The 19,481-nt window shown below is 37.6% G+C and overlaps 9 protein-coding genes across 9 annotated transcripts; 4 read left to right on the top strand and 5 right to left on the bottom strand.

Annotated features, from left to right (window-relative positions):
• Nucleotides 1–966: 966 nt before the first annotated feature.
• I206_100286 (uncharacterized protein) lies at nt 967–1,985 on the bottom strand (the record flags this gene model as incomplete). Its single annotated transcript, XM_019152813.1, has 4 exons — nt 967–1,293; nt 1,374–1,501; nt 1,637–1,804; nt 1,928–1,985. 4 exons carry the CDS (start codon nt 1,983–1,985, stop codon nt 967–969), a joined length of 681 nt encoding a protein of 226 aa, XP_019014951.1.
• A 1,798-nt stretch (nt 1,986–3,783) lies between these two features.
• I206_100285 (uncharacterized protein) lies at nt 3,784–5,910 on the top strand (the record flags this gene model as incomplete). Its single annotated transcript, XM_070202165.1, has 8 exons — nt 3,784–3,973; nt 4,073–4,243; nt 4,370–4,404; nt 4,468–4,531; nt 4,609–4,878; nt 4,961–5,083; nt 5,215–5,598; nt 5,711–5,910. The coding sequence occupies 8 exons, from the start codon at nt 3,784–3,786 to the stop codon at nt 5,908–5,910; spliced, it is 1,437 nt and encodes a 478-aa protein (XP_070058266.1).
• Nucleotides 5,911–6,090: 180 nt separating this feature from the next.
• I206_100284 (S-formylglutathione hydrolase) lies at nt 6,091–7,426 on the bottom strand (the record flags this gene model as incomplete). Its single annotated transcript, XM_019152815.1, has 6 exons — nt 6,091–6,147; nt 6,226–6,493; nt 6,599–6,671; nt 6,730–6,769; nt 6,867–6,979; nt 7,114–7,426. 6 exons carry the CDS (start codon nt 7,424–7,426, stop codon nt 6,091–6,093), a joined length of 864 nt encoding a protein of 287 aa, XP_019014953.1.
• Nucleotides 7,427–8,513: 1,087 nt separating this feature from the next.
• On the top strand, nt 8,514–9,180 carry I206_100283 (uncharacterized protein; the record flags this gene model as incomplete). Its single annotated transcript, XM_019152816.1, has 4 exons — nt 8,514–8,699; nt 8,783–8,841; nt 8,928–8,935; nt 9,083–9,180. The coding sequence occupies 4 exons, from the start codon at nt 8,514–8,516 to the stop codon at nt 9,178–9,180; spliced, it is 351 nt and encodes a 116-aa protein (XP_019014954.1).
• Nucleotides 9,181–9,547: 367 nt separating this feature from the next.
• Nucleotides 9,548–10,995, bottom strand: I206_100282 (mitochondrial 54S ribosomal protein mL44; the record flags this gene model as incomplete). The annotated part of the gene is made up of 2 exons (XM_019152817.1): nt 9,548–10,087; nt 10,150–10,995. The coding sequence occupies 2 exons, from the start codon at nt 10,993–10,995 to the stop codon at nt 9,548–9,550; spliced, it is 1,386 nt and encodes a 461-aa protein (XP_019014955.1).
• Nucleotides 10,996–11,424: 429 nt separating this feature from the next.
• Nucleotides 11,425–12,139, top strand: I206_100281 (uncharacterized protein; the record flags this gene model as incomplete). The annotated part of the gene is made up of 3 exons (XM_019152818.1): nt 11,425–11,661; nt 11,734–11,865; nt 11,963–12,139. 3 exons carry the CDS (start codon nt 11,425–11,427, stop codon nt 12,137–12,139), a joined length of 546 nt encoding a protein of 181 aa, XP_019014956.1.
• A 367-nt stretch (nt 12,140–12,506) lies between these two features.
• On the bottom strand, nt 12,507–13,497 carry I206_100280 (uncharacterized protein; the record flags this gene model as incomplete). The annotated part of the gene is made up of 5 exons (XM_019152819.1): nt 12,507–12,767; nt 12,850–13,003; nt 13,105–13,181; nt 13,258–13,347; nt 13,405–13,497. The coding sequence occupies 5 exons, from the start codon at nt 13,495–13,497 to the stop codon at nt 12,507–12,509; spliced, it is 675 nt and encodes a 224-aa protein (XP_019014957.1).
• A 958-nt stretch (nt 13,498–14,455) lies between these two features.
• I206_100279 (uncharacterized protein) lies at nt 14,456–15,759 on the top strand (the record flags this gene model as incomplete). Its single annotated transcript, XM_019152820.1, has 5 exons — nt 14,456–14,519; nt 14,636–14,851; nt 14,986–15,067; nt 15,134–15,295; nt 15,468–15,759. 5 exons carry the CDS (start codon nt 14,456–14,458, stop codon nt 15,757–15,759), a joined length of 816 nt encoding a protein of 271 aa, XP_019014958.1.
• Nucleotides 15,760–16,616: 857 nt separating this feature from the next.
• I206_100278 (uncharacterized protein) lies at nt 16,617–18,993 on the bottom strand (the record flags this gene model as incomplete). Its single annotated transcript, XM_019152821.2, has 11 exons — nt 16,617–16,823; nt 16,903–17,026; nt 17,081–17,145; nt 17,203–17,262; nt 17,322–17,413; nt 17,488–17,762; nt 17,823–18,064; nt 18,173–18,380; nt 18,457–18,533; nt 18,634–18,729; nt 18,940–18,993. The coding sequence occupies 11 exons, from the start codon at nt 18,991–18,993 to the stop codon at nt 16,617–16,619; spliced, it is 1,500 nt and encodes a 499-aa protein (XP_019014959.2).
• Between the last annotated feature and the right edge of the window lie 488 nt (nt 18,994–19,481).

The following is a 19,481-nucleotide window of genomic DNA, read 5'->3' as shown; positions in this document are numbered from 1 at the left end:
CAGGGAAGCCTCCTTACGGTCCGAAAAGGGATCATATGATGATGAAACCTCCTTATACTGAGCCAGTAGTCAGAGGTAGGGCGGAGAGGAGTTGACTCTTTCGCAGTTCTGTATCAACTGTTTGTCCCTTTGCGCTTCCTTACTCATCTACCATCAATCAAAAATATGGCTATAAGGTACAAACAATGTTGAATGCTCGTGCAGACAATACAATAAATTCTTGGCGTACAAAGGAGGAGAAAAGAGGCACAAATGATGATGTTAATCTAAATTCATGCGAGCTGAAATCCAGAACATACTTGTAGAGAATTGTGTGAGGTGTGTCGAATGTTGAAAATAGGTCCAAGCGAGTTTCATAAAGGACATCCACATATCTTTCGTGGATTTAATGAGCCAGTTGAAGATCGATTAGCCGTTCCTAAGGCGGTGTACCAGAGTCTGGACAAAGCAGATTCGTATGGCTACCATACGAAGTACGGTAGATTGATTCTGTTGTGCTTATGCTCAGAGAATAATGTGGGTAAAGGGTTTTATATACACTAACATGAAACGTCCGATCGAGCGTGGAAATGCTATTGTTTCTGTCTCTCGTAATACCTGTGAAAATGATCCTAATGACGAAGATGCGAGAGATACATGCACATACCATCAGTATGCATAGATATCCTTGAGGAGTAGATGGTCAAAGCGTTAAATATTGTCTCGGAAAAATGATATAAAACCCTTTTACTTGATCAAATATACAAAACCCCGATCAAAGCGCGTTTCAGGTTCATTTCATCTTCAGAATGACTTTTTTGTCTTTTCACTTTTTATTTTCGATTGGATTTTGTAACCGAGAAATGTGTCGGGTGCATACCCGATAAAACAAATACTGACACTCGCATTCTTGAATATTATTCGCTACATGCATATATATCCTTACTACAAATCTGATTATACTGATCTATCCAAATTATATGACTCTTACAAGTGTTTAACAGCATTAGCGGTTCTTTGACCTTCAGTCAAACCAGCTTGTTCACCTCCGTATCCTGTACCAGTTGCACCAGTACCATGTACACCTGAAGCTCCAAATCCTGCTCCACCAGTAGCACCGGTACCAGCGTGAACACCGGCAGCATTGGCTTGAGTTTGATCGAAAGCTCCCGTAGTACCATGTTCGCCAACTCCACCTTGTGGGGTGACGTGTTCCCCAGTTCGTAAATCGTTGGTTACGTTTGCGGCAGTTGCAGCTGGTGCAGCGTGGAGTTCCTTCAATTTGGAATCTCGAGTCTGTTCGTGGTGGTGATGCTGCGAAAACGAGAAGGTATATCAGCATGCTGTGTAAATGTATGCGTTTGCGACAGTGCTTGTGATAGATTTTGGCTTACCTGTTGAGACAGATTCTCGAGAGCAGCCTTTTTTTGAGCCACCTCTTGGGCTAGACGTTGATGTTCACTAGTAGTTCGGTTGGCATCATTGACAGCAGCATTGGCGTGATTGACAGTGTCATCGTGTTCTATGAAAAAGGATCAGATTAGTATGCACACCGATTCGATGCCGTGATAGTATGGAAGCAGGATAAAAGGTATGCGTTGATGATGATGAAACGATAGATGAGGAGAAGTCGAGTAGCATCAAAGGTGATACTCACTGTGATTAGCTTTATTCAAAGCAGCGGCAGCTTTCTGTTCTACCTTTGCTGCCTTTTCTTGAGCACTATGAGCCTTAGTCTCGGCTTTAGCAGCCTTGGTCTCTGATTTCTCAGCATGGGCTAAATCTTTCTCAGCTTGACGCAATTGTTTATCTTCGACTTTGGCCTCTACCAGTGCATTATATTATAGTCAGCTTCCAAGGTCGTTCAAGGTGGCAAACCGAATGCCAAAATAGAGTTCTGCAGATAGACGAATGATCGTGATTTATTCCGCGATTAACTAAAACTCACCTTTAGCGATAGCTTTTTCAGCTTTAACAGTTGGGTCTGATGATCCGAATAATCCCATTGTATCTGATAATATGTGAGTTGTATTGACGATTAATAAATTTATTAGTAATTTGTTTAACAAGAGTATGCAAGTGGGGCCAAGATTTTCCTACAAAATGACTTGTTTATATATTCTTCATAACGCGATTCACTCAAGATTTCATTTAAGCTGCGCTAAAAAGCTAAAAAAGGATGATCATTGACTTAATGACGTCACCATTGATTCGCCACCTAATTTGTGTCAAACTCCGTTCCTTCCGGATATGGGATGTATTGTATACGTCACATTTGCTCGATCACTACGTTCTAGAAACCATTCGAAAATAATGTTCTGGGTTTGTTATCTTTTCATTATGCTTAAGCTGCTTACACTAGATCATGTGAATGGCTCAGGTTGCAGGACGTACACGTTGACTGTGAAGGAGGCAGCGCTTGGCTTAGCTGAAGATGACAACTCACTTCTTTTCCTCGGTTTCCCCAAAGCTCCACTAACAGTTAAAATGGCTGTTATAGCTAACAAACATTTTATACTACAGATCCAGGAAACAGAGAGAAAAATCTCCCTTATATACTGTAAATCCAATACTTACATCCACATATCACACCCGTAGCTTAAGCGTTAAAGCGCCTTATCGAAATATGAATGCCTTTGGATCTCCCATCTCAAGATGCTCTATCGATTTCGATTGATGGGGCGGTGGGGGTAACTAAGTGTTTAGATAGGAGATGGGTGGTCGAATACCCCGGGTGTAACTTCTTTTTACTTTTCTTTCAGCTCTCCTAGGATGGGCAATTCATCTGCGGACCTTGAGTGGGTATGACAGGATAGAATCACCGTTTCATAAGAACATACAATCAAGCTGGGCGCGAAGTTCGCTTATGATTGCGATCAATCGTGCTTCCTCCTATTACTGCGTACCCCACCTCGATTCTGAGAACGACTCGGATATACACGCCGAAAAGAGGGCGGTCGATTCATTGAAGGACTTACCCTAAATCGAGAAGCGATTCTGAAGAGCACTTACCAACTCAAAAGCTTCCTACCCGATCAAAATGTTTCGATTGGCCTTTCAACCCGTCTGTTCGTGTTCGTCCAACTTGGACATGTTTCCACACATATCATATAGCAGCACAAATTCCCATACAGCTCAAAAAATGCGCCCATAGCATAGTTGGTCAATGCATTTCAAATGTAGCAAATGGTTTGGAAACCTTCAAGACTCCCCGCAAGGGGATTGGTTTCCTTATAACCGATTGCCTCTGTTGAGAAGACGGGGATTCGATTTCCTCTGGACGTTATCATTTTGCCTTCTCGAACTGATTGTACTTGGTCTTATATTTCATGAGCCGATTTATTAGTCATAACGATATGCCGGTGGACTTCAAATGTTAGTACAGGTGGACATTGACTGATAAGGATCCATCTTTTTTGATCTCGTCCTTGAATTTACTTCTCAAATTACCTCAAAGCTATTGGTCCACGAGTTATTCATGCTTTGAAAGGACACCAAATAGTGACTGCAATCAGATCGAAAAGTAATGCACTGAACGCTGGAATTGATACGAAGGATAAATAATCTCGATGGTGATATCAGTGGAAGATGAGAACATTACCGGTTGTCACCGCGTGAAGTCTCCCTATCTCGGTCAAATCCGATGCAACAACGGTATCGCATGTTTACCTATCCACGAGCGATTTAGCCGAAAATACAATATAATCAGATGTATCTTCTGTTGTGATTACATAGTTTAAGCCCACCTAGATTACTCTGTATCAGCTTGATCAACCCGAATCTGACCGATTTCATTTGAACAAAATGACATCGAACGACATCACATCGACTTTGGGGTCTTTCGAATTGGTAGATGAGGCGATTTCGAAAGAATCAGATAAATCAGCTTATAATTGGCAACCTACTCATTGGTTAAAGTTTCCCGTACCAGAAAATTATGATCTCTCAACTCCACCTTGGATTAGACCTGAGCAAGTCCCCCTTAGCTTTGTCGGTGAGTATCACTATGTTCGTTGATCCGGATACCCCTTTGGACAGATCACCATGTTATTATGAAGTCGCCTGAATTAGCTGATATGTGGTTGAATCATAGGAATCAATGTTGTCGATGTAGAAAATTCCAAGATTCTGCCTTCTATGACAGTGAAACTTAAGAATGGTAAAATAGAATCCATTTCGAAATCTGTAGCTAGTCATATGCAGGAAAAAGGTTGGGAAAGTATTAATGGTCAAGGATTATTTCTTTCACCAGGTCTTATCGACGGTGAGTCATTCTTCGGAACTTCACCTTGAACCTTCCCTTGTATCCTCTTTCAGGATTAGAGATCCGTGTAGCCACCTTCAGACGTGTAATATATCTAACATTCAGCTGAAACTTCTATGTGAGCAGTACATACCCATTTTACAGCTTCACCTGGTCAACCTGTAAGCCGTCTTTACCTAATTGCCAAAAGTCGTACGGTATACTGAGCTAGATTGATTATTTAGAATGGTCAACTTGTACCATCTTCCGAAACACAAACTGCTTTAGCTGCTACGCATGTTTTAAAAGGTATACCTCCATCTTATCTGCCTTTGACTTATAGCCAAGATTTAACCGAATACCGAGCTAATAGTGAAATGATTTAGGCATGCTTTGGCGAGGATTCACTACAGTTCGTGATGTTGGAGGTGCAAATAGACATTACAAAAATGCTACAGAACAATGGCTTATACCTGGTCCAAGAATATTTCAAGGTGGTCCAGTAATGTCTCAAACAGGAGGACATGGAGATGATGGAGCTGATTCTGATAAGCCCATCACTGGATGTTGTTCGTCAAACGGTACAGGAAGAGATAGTGTTGTAGTTGATGGTGTTGAAGAATGTACGAGAGCTGCAAGGAAAATGATGAGGGCAGGTGAGTTGTATACCTTGAGCCTCTTACTTCATATACAACATGGCGTTTTCTATATGCATATTGCTGATGTGTATGATACAAGGTGCCGATCATATTAAAATTTGCTCATCGGGTGGTGTTGCAAGTCCAACGGATAAATTAGATAGTGAACAATTTACCGTAGCTGAAATCAAAGCCATTTGTGATGTTGTACGAATGATGGTGAGTCAGGGCATCTTTAAGCGTTTGCAAACTATAGCTGATTGGGTGACGTGAATTTAGAAAGGCACATTAGTCAGTAAGTAAAAAGATAAATAAGTTAGACGATAGCGAGTTCACTGACATTGTAATGATTAGCCGCTCATTGCTTTACTTCACCTGCTGCACGAAATGCAATTGAAGGTGGAATAGGAGGTATAGAACATGGACATTTATTAGATGAAGATACATTAAAATTAATGGCCAAAAAAAATATTCATTTAACTCCTACTTTAATTGTACAAGAATTACTTTCAAAACCACCTTATGAATCTATGATTCCAATTCAATCAAGAGAAAAATTAAAATTAGTAATTAATGGTGGATATAAAGTAATTAAAAAAGCACATGAATTAGGTGTAAATATTGGATTTGGAACAGATTGTTTTAATTCAATGCAAAATGTTCAATTAAGTGAATTTGATTTAAGAAAAAAAGTATTAAATGATGATGTTATACTTAAACAAGCTACAATTAATGGAGGTGAGTTTTAATTAAATCCAATTTCATGTATTTCGGGCAGAAAATTTCATAATAAATAGAGTAACCAGATTAATGAATATACTGATTTTAATGATGATTTTTTCATTTATAGCTAAAATTTTAGGAATGCAAGGTAAAATTGGTATTATTCAAGAAGGAGCATTTGCGGATTTACTTTTACTTTCGGCAAATCCACTTGAAGATGTTAGTATATTTAATGAACCTCATAAATTTGTAAAAGGTATTGTCAAAGATGGAAGAGTTGTTAGATCCGAATTAAGGGATTTGAGAGTGGAAGTTCCTCTTGTATAGATGATTAGAATTGGACCGGGAATTTTGTACCGCACTCGCTAATAAGGTCACTATGGATTGTAAAGGTTAGATATCCCATAAAGTTGTAAAGCTCTAGCATGCATTGTATGCTACGCTACTGCATATCTACTGAACTTTATGACAGAATAAGGTGATTTCATTGTCTGACCCCAATCAGCATTAAGCTTTCAGGAATTTAGCATGGAAAGCTACATGCTCAGGAGCGAAAGTCGAAATCTGGAACAATTAAGATTTATGGTCAGCCATACCACTACGATGATATGATATCTCTCGTAGCCAAATCATGAAGCTCACGAAGTAGTATGAATGATCAAACCCATCTTGTAATCTAACTTCAACACCTTTCTTATTTTGACTTGATATACTTTCAGGTTCCAATTGTCCCTTTTTCAAGAAATCATCCTCCGTTCCAACATCAATTAGTATGTTGACATCCCCTTTGTAGTTTTGTAGAAGGTGTGATGTGTCATGAGGAAGCCATTCTGAAGGTGGAGAAGATCTTGTCTTATAATCTAGGTAATTTGTGAATGCGTTAATTCCCCATGGCGTTTTTGAGGGGTTGCTACACAGAAAAACCCGAAGTTAATATGGGCTATCCGATTTCGGCAGAAGACAATTCGGAAAGCAAGTCATACGGTGCTTGTAAAATGTAGACTCGTGGACTTACCATGCTGGTGCGAACGCCGAAACTGATTTAAACAACCCTGGGTTTTTCAAGTAAATCGATAATGCTCCATGACCTGTCAGAAACCGGTCAATTCGCCATTATGTTTCACTCTGAATTCAGATTTTACTAACCTCCCATGGAATGACCAGTGATCGACCATCGTGAAAAGTCCTGATTGTTAATTTATTAGCTTTTTAAATGAATGCAAAAGACGTTTCGTGAATTAACAGAATCATCAAGATTCTTCAATTCGAAAAAACAAACTCACCAAGCCAAGATTAGCCCCTTTCAATACCTCAGGCAGCTCTTTCACTACCAAATCATACATGTTATAATGCTTCTTCCATTTCTCAGCAGTTGCATTGAGGTAAAATCCAGCACCTATACAACCACAAAAGGGCGATATGTCAGCTGTTTACCATTTTACGAAACGAATATTCTCAAGCGGTCTCGGTGTGGATTAGATCGTATAAAGTTGTCGAGGATCATTATAGACAATGATGATTGTGACATACCAGTTCCAAGTTGCCAATCATCATCTTCTCCTTCTACTCCTGCTCCTCTAGGTGAAGTATCAGGGAAAACAATTGCAATACCTTCTTCACCAGCAGTATTAAGGAAACCTCCTTTTTGAGCACCAGTATCTTCATTACATGTTAAACCTGCTAAATAAAATAATACTGGTACAGTAGAATTTTCTGATGCAGAAGAAGGAATGAATACGTTGAATTGAGTTGAAAGTCCCCCTAAGGATGAAGAAGGGAATTTGTATTTCGTTAAATAACCTGTAGAAACTCTATTCGAAGATACTTTTTCAAGTGAAGCCATTTTGTTCTCTTTTTCTATAAAGCTATCTATTCTTTAGTTTTTAGATGAGCGCTATTATTATAGAAGTTTGCTAGTGAATTGTATCCAGTGTTTTAGAGATAAGCTACCAATGATAGATGACCAAGTTGACCTCCACCACGCCGAATGATACATAGATTCGCACCGTACAATTAAATTGCGTCATAACATTCACCTAAATCGTCAGTGAATAACAAGCCAGACGTAGAATACAACAATACTCTGGCCATAAAATCTAACGGGACATGGAAATGCATGTCATAGCATGTAGGTGATTCCTACTCCTACATAAATAAGGACAACCCTGACAGCGAAAGTGGTGAAACCCATATCAATGATTGAACCTTTTCCTAAATCAGCAAGTGAATCGAAAGATGATGCAGCTGGTGAACCGATAATGCCAAATACCACTCATATTAGAGCTGCACTTGTAATTATGAAACGCGCATCTCTAATGACTTGACCACCTGTGTGGCTCATTACTCACGAGCGAAAGAGCGAAAGAGCTCTGATAGCTCGATAACGACGGAAAACCCAGTAGAATTTCACTACAATCTCTCTTACGTCTTCCTCGAAATAAATGATTCTAAGCAGAAAGGCAGTTTGCTTGTAATCGCATGTCAGCCAGAATGGAAGGAGGAAGAGCTACAATTTGTCATATTACTGAAAGTGTAACAAGTTCCATAGCCAATCAAAGCGGTTTGGAAAGATTGTATATGTGTCTAGGGGAAAAGGTATGGAGCGAGAAGAATGTTACTACTGGTCGTTACTGATCTCAATACGCCAATCCTCAGGTTCGATCTGTTTAATACACTATTCATGGAGTGATACGTAGCGGAATATATTGGGCTTGTGAGTATGTATGCTTATTTGGAATGAATACTAGAATAAATAAGTGTATTGTCAACGTTGAAGAGTTCCAAAACGCGACACGTGAAAAAACCAAAACCAAACAATATAAGATGAATGTACATTTCGCTTCATCAACGACACTTTATCTGATCTTTTATATCTCCATCATATCCAAACTACTACCCACAACACACTCAATTGAATAACATAACTCAGAATGTCAAGTAAATCAACGGATCTACAACAATCACATACAGCAGCTTTAGTACCTTCATCTTCATCTCAAATAAAGAGATTATTAAATATAGATAATCCAAATTCATCAAATCCTTCTAAAGTTTCTGCACCAATCAATAATGGTACTATAAAAGATTTAGTTAGTCCTGGAGAATTATGTGGATTTGTGAGTAAATCATCAGGATTATATTGAGGGTATTTTCAAAAAGCATCAAACTTACATATTTAAATATCATTGATTATTTTCAGGTTGATAATCTATTAACGCAATTAGAGACTAGATTTGATGAAATGAGTGAACAAGTCTTGTAAGTTAATCTTTCGATTTGCTCAAATTCCATCGAATCACGCAATTATGATCATTTCCTTCACTTACACTCAATGCTTTTTGTAGATCACGAAGTGAGTCAATCAATCTAACACCTCTTACATGCACATGCCCTTTCTTTCGAGATCATCTAATAGAGTGTCTTATACCTTTCAATCTCACCTCACTCGATGTTCTCTATTGATAATTCCTTACTTTTTTTGCTCACCTCAAATTTATAGTGAATGAAATGACTCAACGAATCGATAATTTGGAAAATGCAATTGAAAATTTGATGCAAGACGATTTGGATGAAAGATTAATTTCACCTCAGAAATGAACTCATTAGCTTGGCTTGGCTATTTAAAACGACTTCATAAAATCATTGTTGTATACTTGTGAGTCTATCTTACAACATTTTTCAATCCAATATCTCACATCCTTACACTATACAATAAATTAATTCCTGATAACTGCTGATCGTTTATTTGACTTAATCTTGTTTTAGTTAATGTAGTTTGTACTATATCATGTATTCATATGCACATTGATAGATTTAATCTTGTCATAAACACTCAAATGATGCCTTTTATAGACTCGACTGATATTACATACGATGCAGGGCATTAAACCACTGACAACATATCATTCCTTTGTAAAATATGTGATATGCATAATGCAATCCCCTCATGACAATTATAAACTATTTATAAAGTCCTCTTTAAATCTCTACTTTCAGCTATAACTTCTTTTCCACCCCAATTTGATCCTTTAAATTCCTTTTCTAACAATTCATCAGATGTTTCTAAAATCTTTCCATTAAATAAAAAGTTATGTTGGTTCGTTGAAGTAGAAGAATATAAAGTACTTGGTAAATTTTGAATTTTATTATTACTAAATTCCGCTGAATCAGATCTAATAAGATATAAACTTAATAATGCATTTTTTGCAGCACGATATTCTGCCATTGATTTTGAACTTCCATAACCTTCTGATAATTTAATTCCAGAAGGTAAAAATAATCCAATTAAAAATAAAGGTGATTGTGAATTTAAACCTGTTGAAGCTAATAAACGTTTTTCAATTATACCTTGATTTTTTGAAATTGGAACTCCTGATGAAGAAAGATGAGAAGAAATTACAGAAGATAACATATGAAAAGGATTTTTGAAATTGAATAATTCAGTTAAATCAATTGAACGTGATAAGAAATAACCATGAACAAATTCACGTGCTGAGTGAATTCCCTAATAAACAATTATCAAAATTAGTACTACATGTTTTTTTTGAAAGTAGCTCATTCACTCACTTGTTCTTGATAAATTAATCCAACAAATGATCTAACAGTAGAAGCGACTACATCTTCAAAATTTTCCCTTTTTCCTTTTTTATATCCAATATTTTCTAATTCATTTAATTCTCCTTCTTCTTCTTTTTTCTCAGTAAAATTTTTAAAACGTCTAGCAACAGGTACAATTTCAGGACCTTTTGAAGGTATATTTTCACCTTTGAAATTTTCTTTATAATTTTTTGAATTTATAAATGTTTTTGACCATCTAATTGGTAATCCACTTGAATTTGATCCTTTACCTAATCCAGGTAATGATCCATTATTTCCACCACCTTGAACTGATATACCTAATTCTCTACCTACACTTAAACAACTTGAAGGTCCAACATAAGCTGTTATAGCATTTTTAATTGCTTGAGTAGGTAAATAAGGATATAAATTTGTTATATATTCTGATGCGTATAATCCTAATAATGAATTACCTAAATTTGATAATAATTCATTATCACCTTTTGTTTCCAAATTAATTGATGAAGAAGATGATGATGATGATGAAGAAGATGAAGGATCTTGTACGATTTCCAATTCTTCAGCTTCTGTAAGTTGATTTTTAGCTGCATGATATGATGGATGAGTTAAACATTCGACGATTTTAGAATGGAGAGAAGTGTCATTAGATGGTAATGATAATCTGGAAATCAAGGCTGATATTGCTGTTGAGGGTGGTAAAGCCGTTGGTTCGGGTCTAGGAGCGATAGAAAGTATAGGTGAAGTAGTATGGATGGATTTTGAAGGAATAGGACGTCGTTTGGCTATTCGTCTAGCTAAGGAAGGAGGGAATGCAGGTCGAGCGAGAGAAGACATATTGATAATGATATGTCACCTGAGGAGAGTTCCAACAGGTGGTTTGGATCTTTGGGATGGCAAGGTTGAGACTTATAGAATGTTGATGTATTCTGATTTTTGTATGATTGCAACGATTTGAGCGTTGAAATCTCGAAAAAGTCTAAAAGGTAACTTGATCCGAGGCGAAAGACTGTCTAATTGAATTCATGATGTGGCATAATCAGATAGTTCTTTCAAACACGTGGTTGTGGGGTATTTGGGAATTATTTATGCCTGAGCACGTCACTTGAACATAGTCTTCCGAATAACTATTAACAAGCTCATCAACATACAATATTATTGACAAATTCGCTTACTTGATAATAAAGTAAAGTAGACATTCACCGAGTATACGCAGCTGTTTTCGAACATAAATATTATTTACATTTTGAAAAATTCTTTCATAAAATGTCATTCATCAGAGCATCTTCGAATACTTTTGCACGAACTTCCCTTAATCTACGTGCGACTGTCCGACCAATCTTTTTAAATTCCCCTCGACCATTCTCATCTACCTCAATTAATCAAATGGTAGTTTCTCCTTTTCTTTATGAAGCTCGAAAGACAACTTCAAGAAATGCTTGGGCAAAAGAACCTATTGTGAAATATGAAGAATTAAAACCCATTACTCAACAACCTACAGATGTGAGTTTTTATCAAATACCTTCAATCGGTTATTTAAGGAAATTAATTCTTATATTCTGAAATTCCACATAGGAAATTCTCATTGTAGATGTAAGAGAACCAGATGAAGTTGCTCTTGGTTCAATTCCTTCTTCTGTAAATTTACCTTTATCAAGATTGAAAGAAGCTTTAGATAAAGGATTCAATCCAGGTGATTTCCAAAAAGTGAGTAAAATTGAATAAATGTATCTATTCAAGAGGAGAACTGTCTCTGTATCCATCTCCCTTGGATTTTATTAACCAAAATGTGACTTTTCAATAGGAATTCGCGTTTTCAAAACCAACTTATGATCAAAATATAATCTTTTTCTGTCGATCAGGTAAAAGATCCGCCAACGCAGCTGAATTAGCCAATGAGAAGGGTTACTCAAATGTGAGGAACTATGTTGGTAGTTGGTTAGATTGGAGTAAGAGGGAAGGTGAAGATAAGGATGATTAGGAAGCTTACTGATCAAAGCTCCCTTCAATTTGCTATGCCATTAAACAAGTCCAGATTTTGAAAAATCATTGGGAAAGGGAGAAGACAACGTTAAACATTATACGAACATGTACATTATGAAATGTAATCCCATGCAGCCATGCCTCAGGCAAATCTTACTCGGTCTGTTGCTCACGACTGAGCCGTCTGTACAACTTCAGAACTTATTATAAGGATATACATCTCGCTTCGCCCTTATTATAGCAATATCTAGCATAATTTTACCAACCAGAAATTGACCTAGCTAATCAATTATATCACTAATTCACTATGGTGATCATGTACCATTAAACCCCTCTATGAACAACTAAAATCGTATTTTTAGATATTAAGCTCTGATTGAGACATTGGTAGTTTGGTGAGAATCGCCTCGAATAGTAGCGTTAGTAGTATGTTGTCTTCTATTCTTGAACCATCCAAGGAAGATCAAAGGGATAGTCAACAAATAGATTAACCAACCTAAAATTACAAGTACAAAGGCAGCACCATAATGAGCATCTAAATTGTCATGATTGAATCTTCGATGAGCTGTTCCATAGACAATGACCACCAAGAAGAATGAAATGGTAGCTAAGAGGGTAGTGAAAAGCTACATGATGAAAGAAACAAACCCCCCAAAACTGTCAGTAACTATTCAGAGGATCATGATAAAAGAGGTCAATTTTACTTACGGTCAATCCGAAACTGGCTGCTCCTGATCTTATGTTAGTTGCTGAATGGAGTAAGGAGAAAAAAGCTAAAGATCCAAATCCCGCAGTCAAAGCGACTAAGATTAAAGCTCCGGTAGCTGATTTTCCACCCGGAATCCAAGGTCTGAAATTATACCTGAATATGATGTATTTAGCTTATCAGCCAGAGCAATTTCATAGCCAATGATCTAGGAGCAAAACCAATGAAATGAGAAAATGAGGGAGAATACTACTCACCCGACATGTCTATGACATTTAATACCAGTCAATAACCCATTCAAGGGGGCACCAGCACACCAACCGGAATTACCAAACTGTAAGCAAAGATACACATCAAGTCAATCACCAGCTCAAGAGGTATTTTTAACTTCCGTAGGGGATTGATCTCACCTTGACATCATTTTCCCTTGTATGGATATAATGAATTGATCTGATGTACGGCACGGAAAAGGCTGAAAGCCAGACGAAGAGAGTAGCGATCTTTGAAATGTATCCATCAATATAAATAGTGATTCGGCGTTATGCTCGTTGACTCACAAGTACGAGAAAAGCGGCAAATCCCAGTAAGAGTGGAGATTTTCCTCCTCTTCTACTTCTGGTTGTGGTAGTGGTAGTAGTATGACTTGCCATCTTTAAGCTTTTTTCTTTTCAGTTTGAAATGAAATGATGAACTCAATGTGTTGAAGAGGGAAAACATGAAAATTGAATAAATATCTTATATCTTGTTTCGACTGTAGTCGCTTTGACTCATAAACATGCATTTTTGACGCAAAGTTTTGGAAATATGACGTCTTCCAATGATCAACTCCGAAATATGATGATACCATGAGTTGCAGAACCCTCAAAGGATGTTTTGTTTAGCTCTTATCATTGATCATTCTGACGTCAGTTTAAATGCTGCAGAGCTTTTTCGATGACAATCAGGTCGTTCTAGGTCGTGTCGAGGGTCAGTGAAAATCAAGGTACAATCACTCTCAGCTTGAATAATTAGTAAATGAGGACGAGCACGGATCTCTCAGGTACAGAATCGAGGTCAGTCAGATTGTTCAAGTAGCTGGGAGCTGTGTTAGAATACGTTGTTTAGTAGTGGGTCAAGGAGATGCTTTCGGGAACATGTCAGGCCATAGACATTGTTCTTAGCGCATCAACAATTGCAATCGAGGTCATATTGGTTAGTAGGTATTCAAGAAATACTTGATTGTTGCGTAATTCTCAGGCAAAGAAGTTGAATACAAAATCAATTAATTACCTTTGAGGTTGTGCCATTTAACGTAAACACCGTAAATCCCGGTAAAATTCGCCACCAACACTTGAGTGATGCCACGTTGAATTAACCAAGATTATGATGACCATGTGTCATTTTTAATTCGAAAGTGACGTAGGCGGAATAATTAATGAACCATTACCACTTAGTATGTCATGAATTGCAAAGTTGATTGACCTTTACTCATAGAACCTATTCTTAGACAATCTCACCAAACGATCATTCGATATCATCAAGACAGCGAGCGTAACCAACGCCATCGGTCCAGACAAATCTAGCAAAGGCTTTGACTAATCAACTTCAGACACACGAGAAACAATTAAGATGCCAGCGGTTGATCCTCATTATCTTTGGGCTTTCGGACATGGTGTGATGCTCTTATCAGCGTGTAAGTAATTTCCTCTTCCTCGCTATGGTTAATCAGTCAATTGGCTGTTTTCTTTGAGGGATTCATCAGAAAGAGATCTGGCATAGCTGACACGTTATATGTTCTTTCTTGCGCAGCATACGTCCTTCTTCAAACCGTTTTATTCAGACCTGAACCTACCAAATCGTATAAACTCGCTTTCACAGGTGCACTTTTATCTTATTCTATCGTAGTGTATAAATCACTAGGAAAACCTCAACTTAATCAAGCTTGGCTTAGAAGAGCATTAGTAGATGAGAATGTTCAATATGCTATTTTGGCTTTATATTGGTGGATCGCGAAGCCCGTCAATAGTAAGTTAATACTGCGCACTTGTCTAAAAGATAAGACAGAATGTACAATGCTTGTGAAGGGATCAAGGGATGGATATTTGAGATTCCAAACAAGCTGTAAATATGCTGATCCTTTTCTTGTTCTGCATACTTAGTTTCAATCCTTCCATTTGCAACTTTCTCTTTATTCCACTGTTTAACTTTCCTTCGAACAAACATTATCCCTAAATTCGTACCGTGAGTGATATAATTGCGCAGTATATAGTATAAAAGTAAAACCCAATCTAACTCTCACCATTGTAGACCCCCACCTACCGGTGCACAAGCACAAAGACCACCAGTCTTACTAGAGAACATATCCAAGAAAATTCAACTTTGGGTTAAAGGCAATTACGATGTTGCTATGAGATTTGTAGCTTATTGTGAATTATTGATTTGTGTAAGATTGATTTTGGGTGTATTGACGTAAGTTCAAATTTGAATCTATACATCAACAGAAGATCTTTAAGTCAATATCGAATGCCTGAATATTGGATCGAAGAGCCTTTGGAGTCGAAGGGATCACGATAATATGCACAAAAGACGTTTTTGAAGTAATTGTCCTGACTAACTATTTGATTTTTGTTTTTTCTTACAGATTCAGACAATCTTTCATCGCACCTTTATTCATGGTTCATTTCGTTAGATTAAGATATCATGCTTCTCCATTTACGAAATCTGCAATTTCAAATGTAAATAATTATATAAATAATTTCGTTTCTAATAAACCACCAGTAATTCAAAATGCTTGGTCAACAATTAAAAGATTAATATCAACTTGGGGTGGTGCTCCCTTAATTTCTTCTCAAGGTCAAACTCAACAAACTGCTGGACCAGGTGCTCAAGGAGCTCAAGCTGCTGGTACTGCTACAGGTGCTGGTAGAAGGTAAATAATCAATAACACGGTAGTAAAGAAAGTGGAGGAGTGAAAAGAAAGAAGGATGAATGATGAGAAATTCCAATTCGGAATTAGTATTTATAATTTAATTTGATAGTTCAGTGATTGAGGTGATCAATAGTTAAGTAAACAAGAGAGATTGAGACACGCGGGAAAAAAAAAGAGGAAAATAGTATTTCGATTTAAATAAGATGAATCAATTTTTAATTGCACATCGTATGAGCAGTTATCAAGTTAGCAATTTGATGTTTGAAGTTTGAAAAACAATGTTGCGCTATTATATCCAAATATATCTTGATGGGATCATACGATATTCTAAAATTTGATTGGAGTAGATTTCGCTCTCAAATCGAAAGGTCATCTTCCTTTGAACAACATCTCAAAGTGAAATTATAATTGATGCTATCTATACAATTTAACAAAGCAAGCAAAAATACAATAAATCAAAAGTTCAAATTGTATTTTTTTAATTATATTTTTTGATTTTTCTGAATATGCATAGAATGATTTGTTTTAGAAAAAAATTGATATACTTGATTTGCTTTTTCTTTGCTAATATCAAAAAAGAGGAAAAAAGAAAATGAAATGTATGAGACTTTGGAAACTTAACAAGAAAAATAAAAAAAAAGCTAAGCAACTACTATAAAATTGAAAGATCCTTTCCTGTTTATCCTTTCCTTTCAAATAATCAATTACTTAATTTCATACAGTAAATGTAATTCAGAAAGAGAGAATAACAAAAAAGGTTTTTTTTCCATACTTTTTCTTATCCGCTTAATAATTAAAAGATAAGAACGAATAAACGGACCAATCGCAAACAACTTCCTAAATTCCCATCTTCTTGTATGCTTAATGATCGATGATGGAAAGATTTCCAGTGATTAATTTATTTTCAAGGTTGGTTCCATCGGGGATCATGATTTTGTTACCCTCATTGGCGACAATGATACATGTACCAGCTAACCTGACACCTTTACCGAAAGAGACGTCTCCTGCAACAGTAAGGTGATCAAGTTCGGTAATATTAGGGATGGATTTGAATCGTTTCTCGAAGTTCTACAGACAAAACAACAATATCAATTTTTCGTTCTCACGCATCACACACAGTATTGCCTCGACTGAATCGATGACTTACAGCAACCTTCTTGAATTGATCACCGAGCTTGACAACAGGTGTTCCACCGAATTCTCGAGATTTGTCCATGGTCAAGACACCGTGTTCAAGGTTGTAAAGCTTAGACTTGATTAACAATAGATCACTGAGAGATTCGGGTCAGCCAACAAAGTCTGATTGCACTGGACCGAGTACTCACGAGCATGACTTGACAGGCAAGAATCGAGATCTAGGCACGTTGATACCAATAGCACTGTCAAAGTGCTGCGAAGGAATCTATCAGCTACCTTTCACTCTGCAGTATTTCACTTCGTAGCTCACTTTGATAGCAGCACCGATGGCAGTTTCGAGCTGGATGACCGCTTGTCCGGCATCAGTAACCTACGGCACGCATGTAAGCTGGTTGTCACCACACTGCCAATTGGAAACTGGTAGCTTACCTTGTTGTTGACGATGATCTCAAGGTTAAGAGCGTCTTCATCCATGACTCTCTTAATGGCCTTCAAGTTACACCAGATGTTGTTGGTGTTGACTGGATATGAGATATGGATCTAATTAGCGCAAATCTTTTTTTGCAGGTTTACAGGTGAGTGCCGGTGTACTTACAGATCTTGAATTTTCTGGTAGAGCAGAATTCATCCAAGTGGTCCTTTGGTACTTGAGCAACTTCTAAGAGTCTAGCCTTTCCATCGTAGTCAATGATGGTACCACCCTTGACATCGGCTTTAGTCTTGTCGGTAACTTCCATGACGTATTCAGCTTGAGCATCAATCATGGTTTGCATGATGTTGAGGTCAACAACGGCACCAAGGTTATCAACGTTGGAAATGAAGATGTATTCTTTACCAGCGGCTATAAGCTTGTCGAGAAGACCGGAATTGCTGTGTTATTCAACGTCAGCTTGTTGAGATCCCAGGTGGACTTGGGAAAAGGAAGCTCACGTTAAAGCATCAAAGATATCACCGTGTCCTGGTGGGTACCAGTTAGCTTTGTCTGAAGTAGTCTCTTTAGGACATGGGAGGAGAGATTCTTTGTCAACTCGAGGATATCGAGATTGGTTGAAAGTGAGGATGTTGATATTGTGATTTTGGTATTTTTGGATGATTCGAGCGGTATCTTCATCGGTGTTGAAAGAGTTCATGAGGATGAATGGTACGTTCACGTTGTACTTTTCGTTGAGATGCTACATACGCGGAACGGAAGTGTCAGCAAGTCATCCCATAACAAGGGTTTCATGGAAGTTGGAAAGCGAATGAAACCGAAAAAATAGAGTGCAAGCATTCAAACTCACCTCAATTTGTCTAACTGAGAGGTCCAAGAAAGTCATACCTTCCCTAACCTCAATAATGGATTTAGGACCTACACAACCCATAGTGGTACCCAAACCACCATTCAACTTGAGGACAGCAAGCTTGTTAAGGATAGAAGGGTCAACATTATCAAGAACAGCGTAAGGTCTAACTTGTTCTGGTTTAGGAGAATTGATCTTTTCCCAATCACTGATAGAATCAACTCACGTCAGCACGTTTAGATCTATAAAATCGTGTTTGAGTATGAAGGAGGGTCAAAACTCACAGTTTTTCACCCTTGGCTCGTTCAGTCAAAAATCGATTAAAGAGGAGGAAGAAAGATTGCATTTCAGCCTCGAAGATCTACCAACATTACGAAAAAAAGGAAATCAGCATGGGTCTTTTCAACAAGACACGTTCGAAAGGTGTCCTGTGAAGTGAATTGAACAATTGGTTCGCTCACCTTCTTCTTAGCTGGATCAGTCTCACCAGAGACCATTCTATTGAGTTCATTTCTCATGGTCTTAGCAGCTACACCAGTAGTTGCAGACTTGAAGTCCTGTTTTAACATCATTGTGATTCCCCATCAAAAAGAATGTAGAAGTCACGATGTTGAGGGCAGAACGCGTAAGAAAGAAGCATATTGAGTTTGGGGACGCGAGCACCAGGTGGAATGAGTTAGTTAGAAGTGGCAGTACAGTCAGCAAACGATAAATCAACATTGAATGAAAGTATTAAGATGAAATAGGTATAAAACGTGGGTACATACAATAGCGGAATGACCTCTTTGTCTAACATCTTTCTTGGGTTCGAGAGTAGCCATTTTAAAAGAATATGTATATACGTATAAAGAATGTGTAGGATGGGATTTTGCAAAGTGTATAACAGAGAAATAAAAGAGATATATAAAAGTAAAAGGAATCGTTTGTTGAGTTTGAGAATGGGGGTTGCAATGTGGGACCTGAGCGGAGCTGTTAGGATGTTGCTAATTGCATATTGGGATGTTGCTGGAAGACTGACCACCAAGTTAATAGGATGACGCGCTACAAATTGGACGTGTGGCGTTTTCCCCGTTACCATACGGTAGAAGACAATTTTAAAACCAATTCTAAGTGGTGGATCTCCAAGACTATCATTCAGGGTGATATTGCATATTTACGTAACAGTCGGGTGAGGATTACTTCTTTCGGACCGTACATGGTATAAAATCAGTCCTGAATACCTGTCTCGGAGGTTGTAACTCATTACTCATACCATATGCAGATCATTCTCACACTAATCAGAGGAAGGTTAATCACTCTTATATATTCT

Source organism: Kwoniella pini, chromosome 1, assembly GCF_000512605.2.
Source record: "Kwoniella pini CBS 10737 chromosome 1, complete sequence".
NCBI lineage: Eukaryota > Fungi > Basidiomycota > Tremellomycetes > Tremellales > Cryptococcaceae > Kwoniella > Kwoniella pini.
The sequence above is the reverse complement of the archived record's forward strand: the minus strand, read 5'-3'. Positions and strand labels throughout refer to the sequence as shown.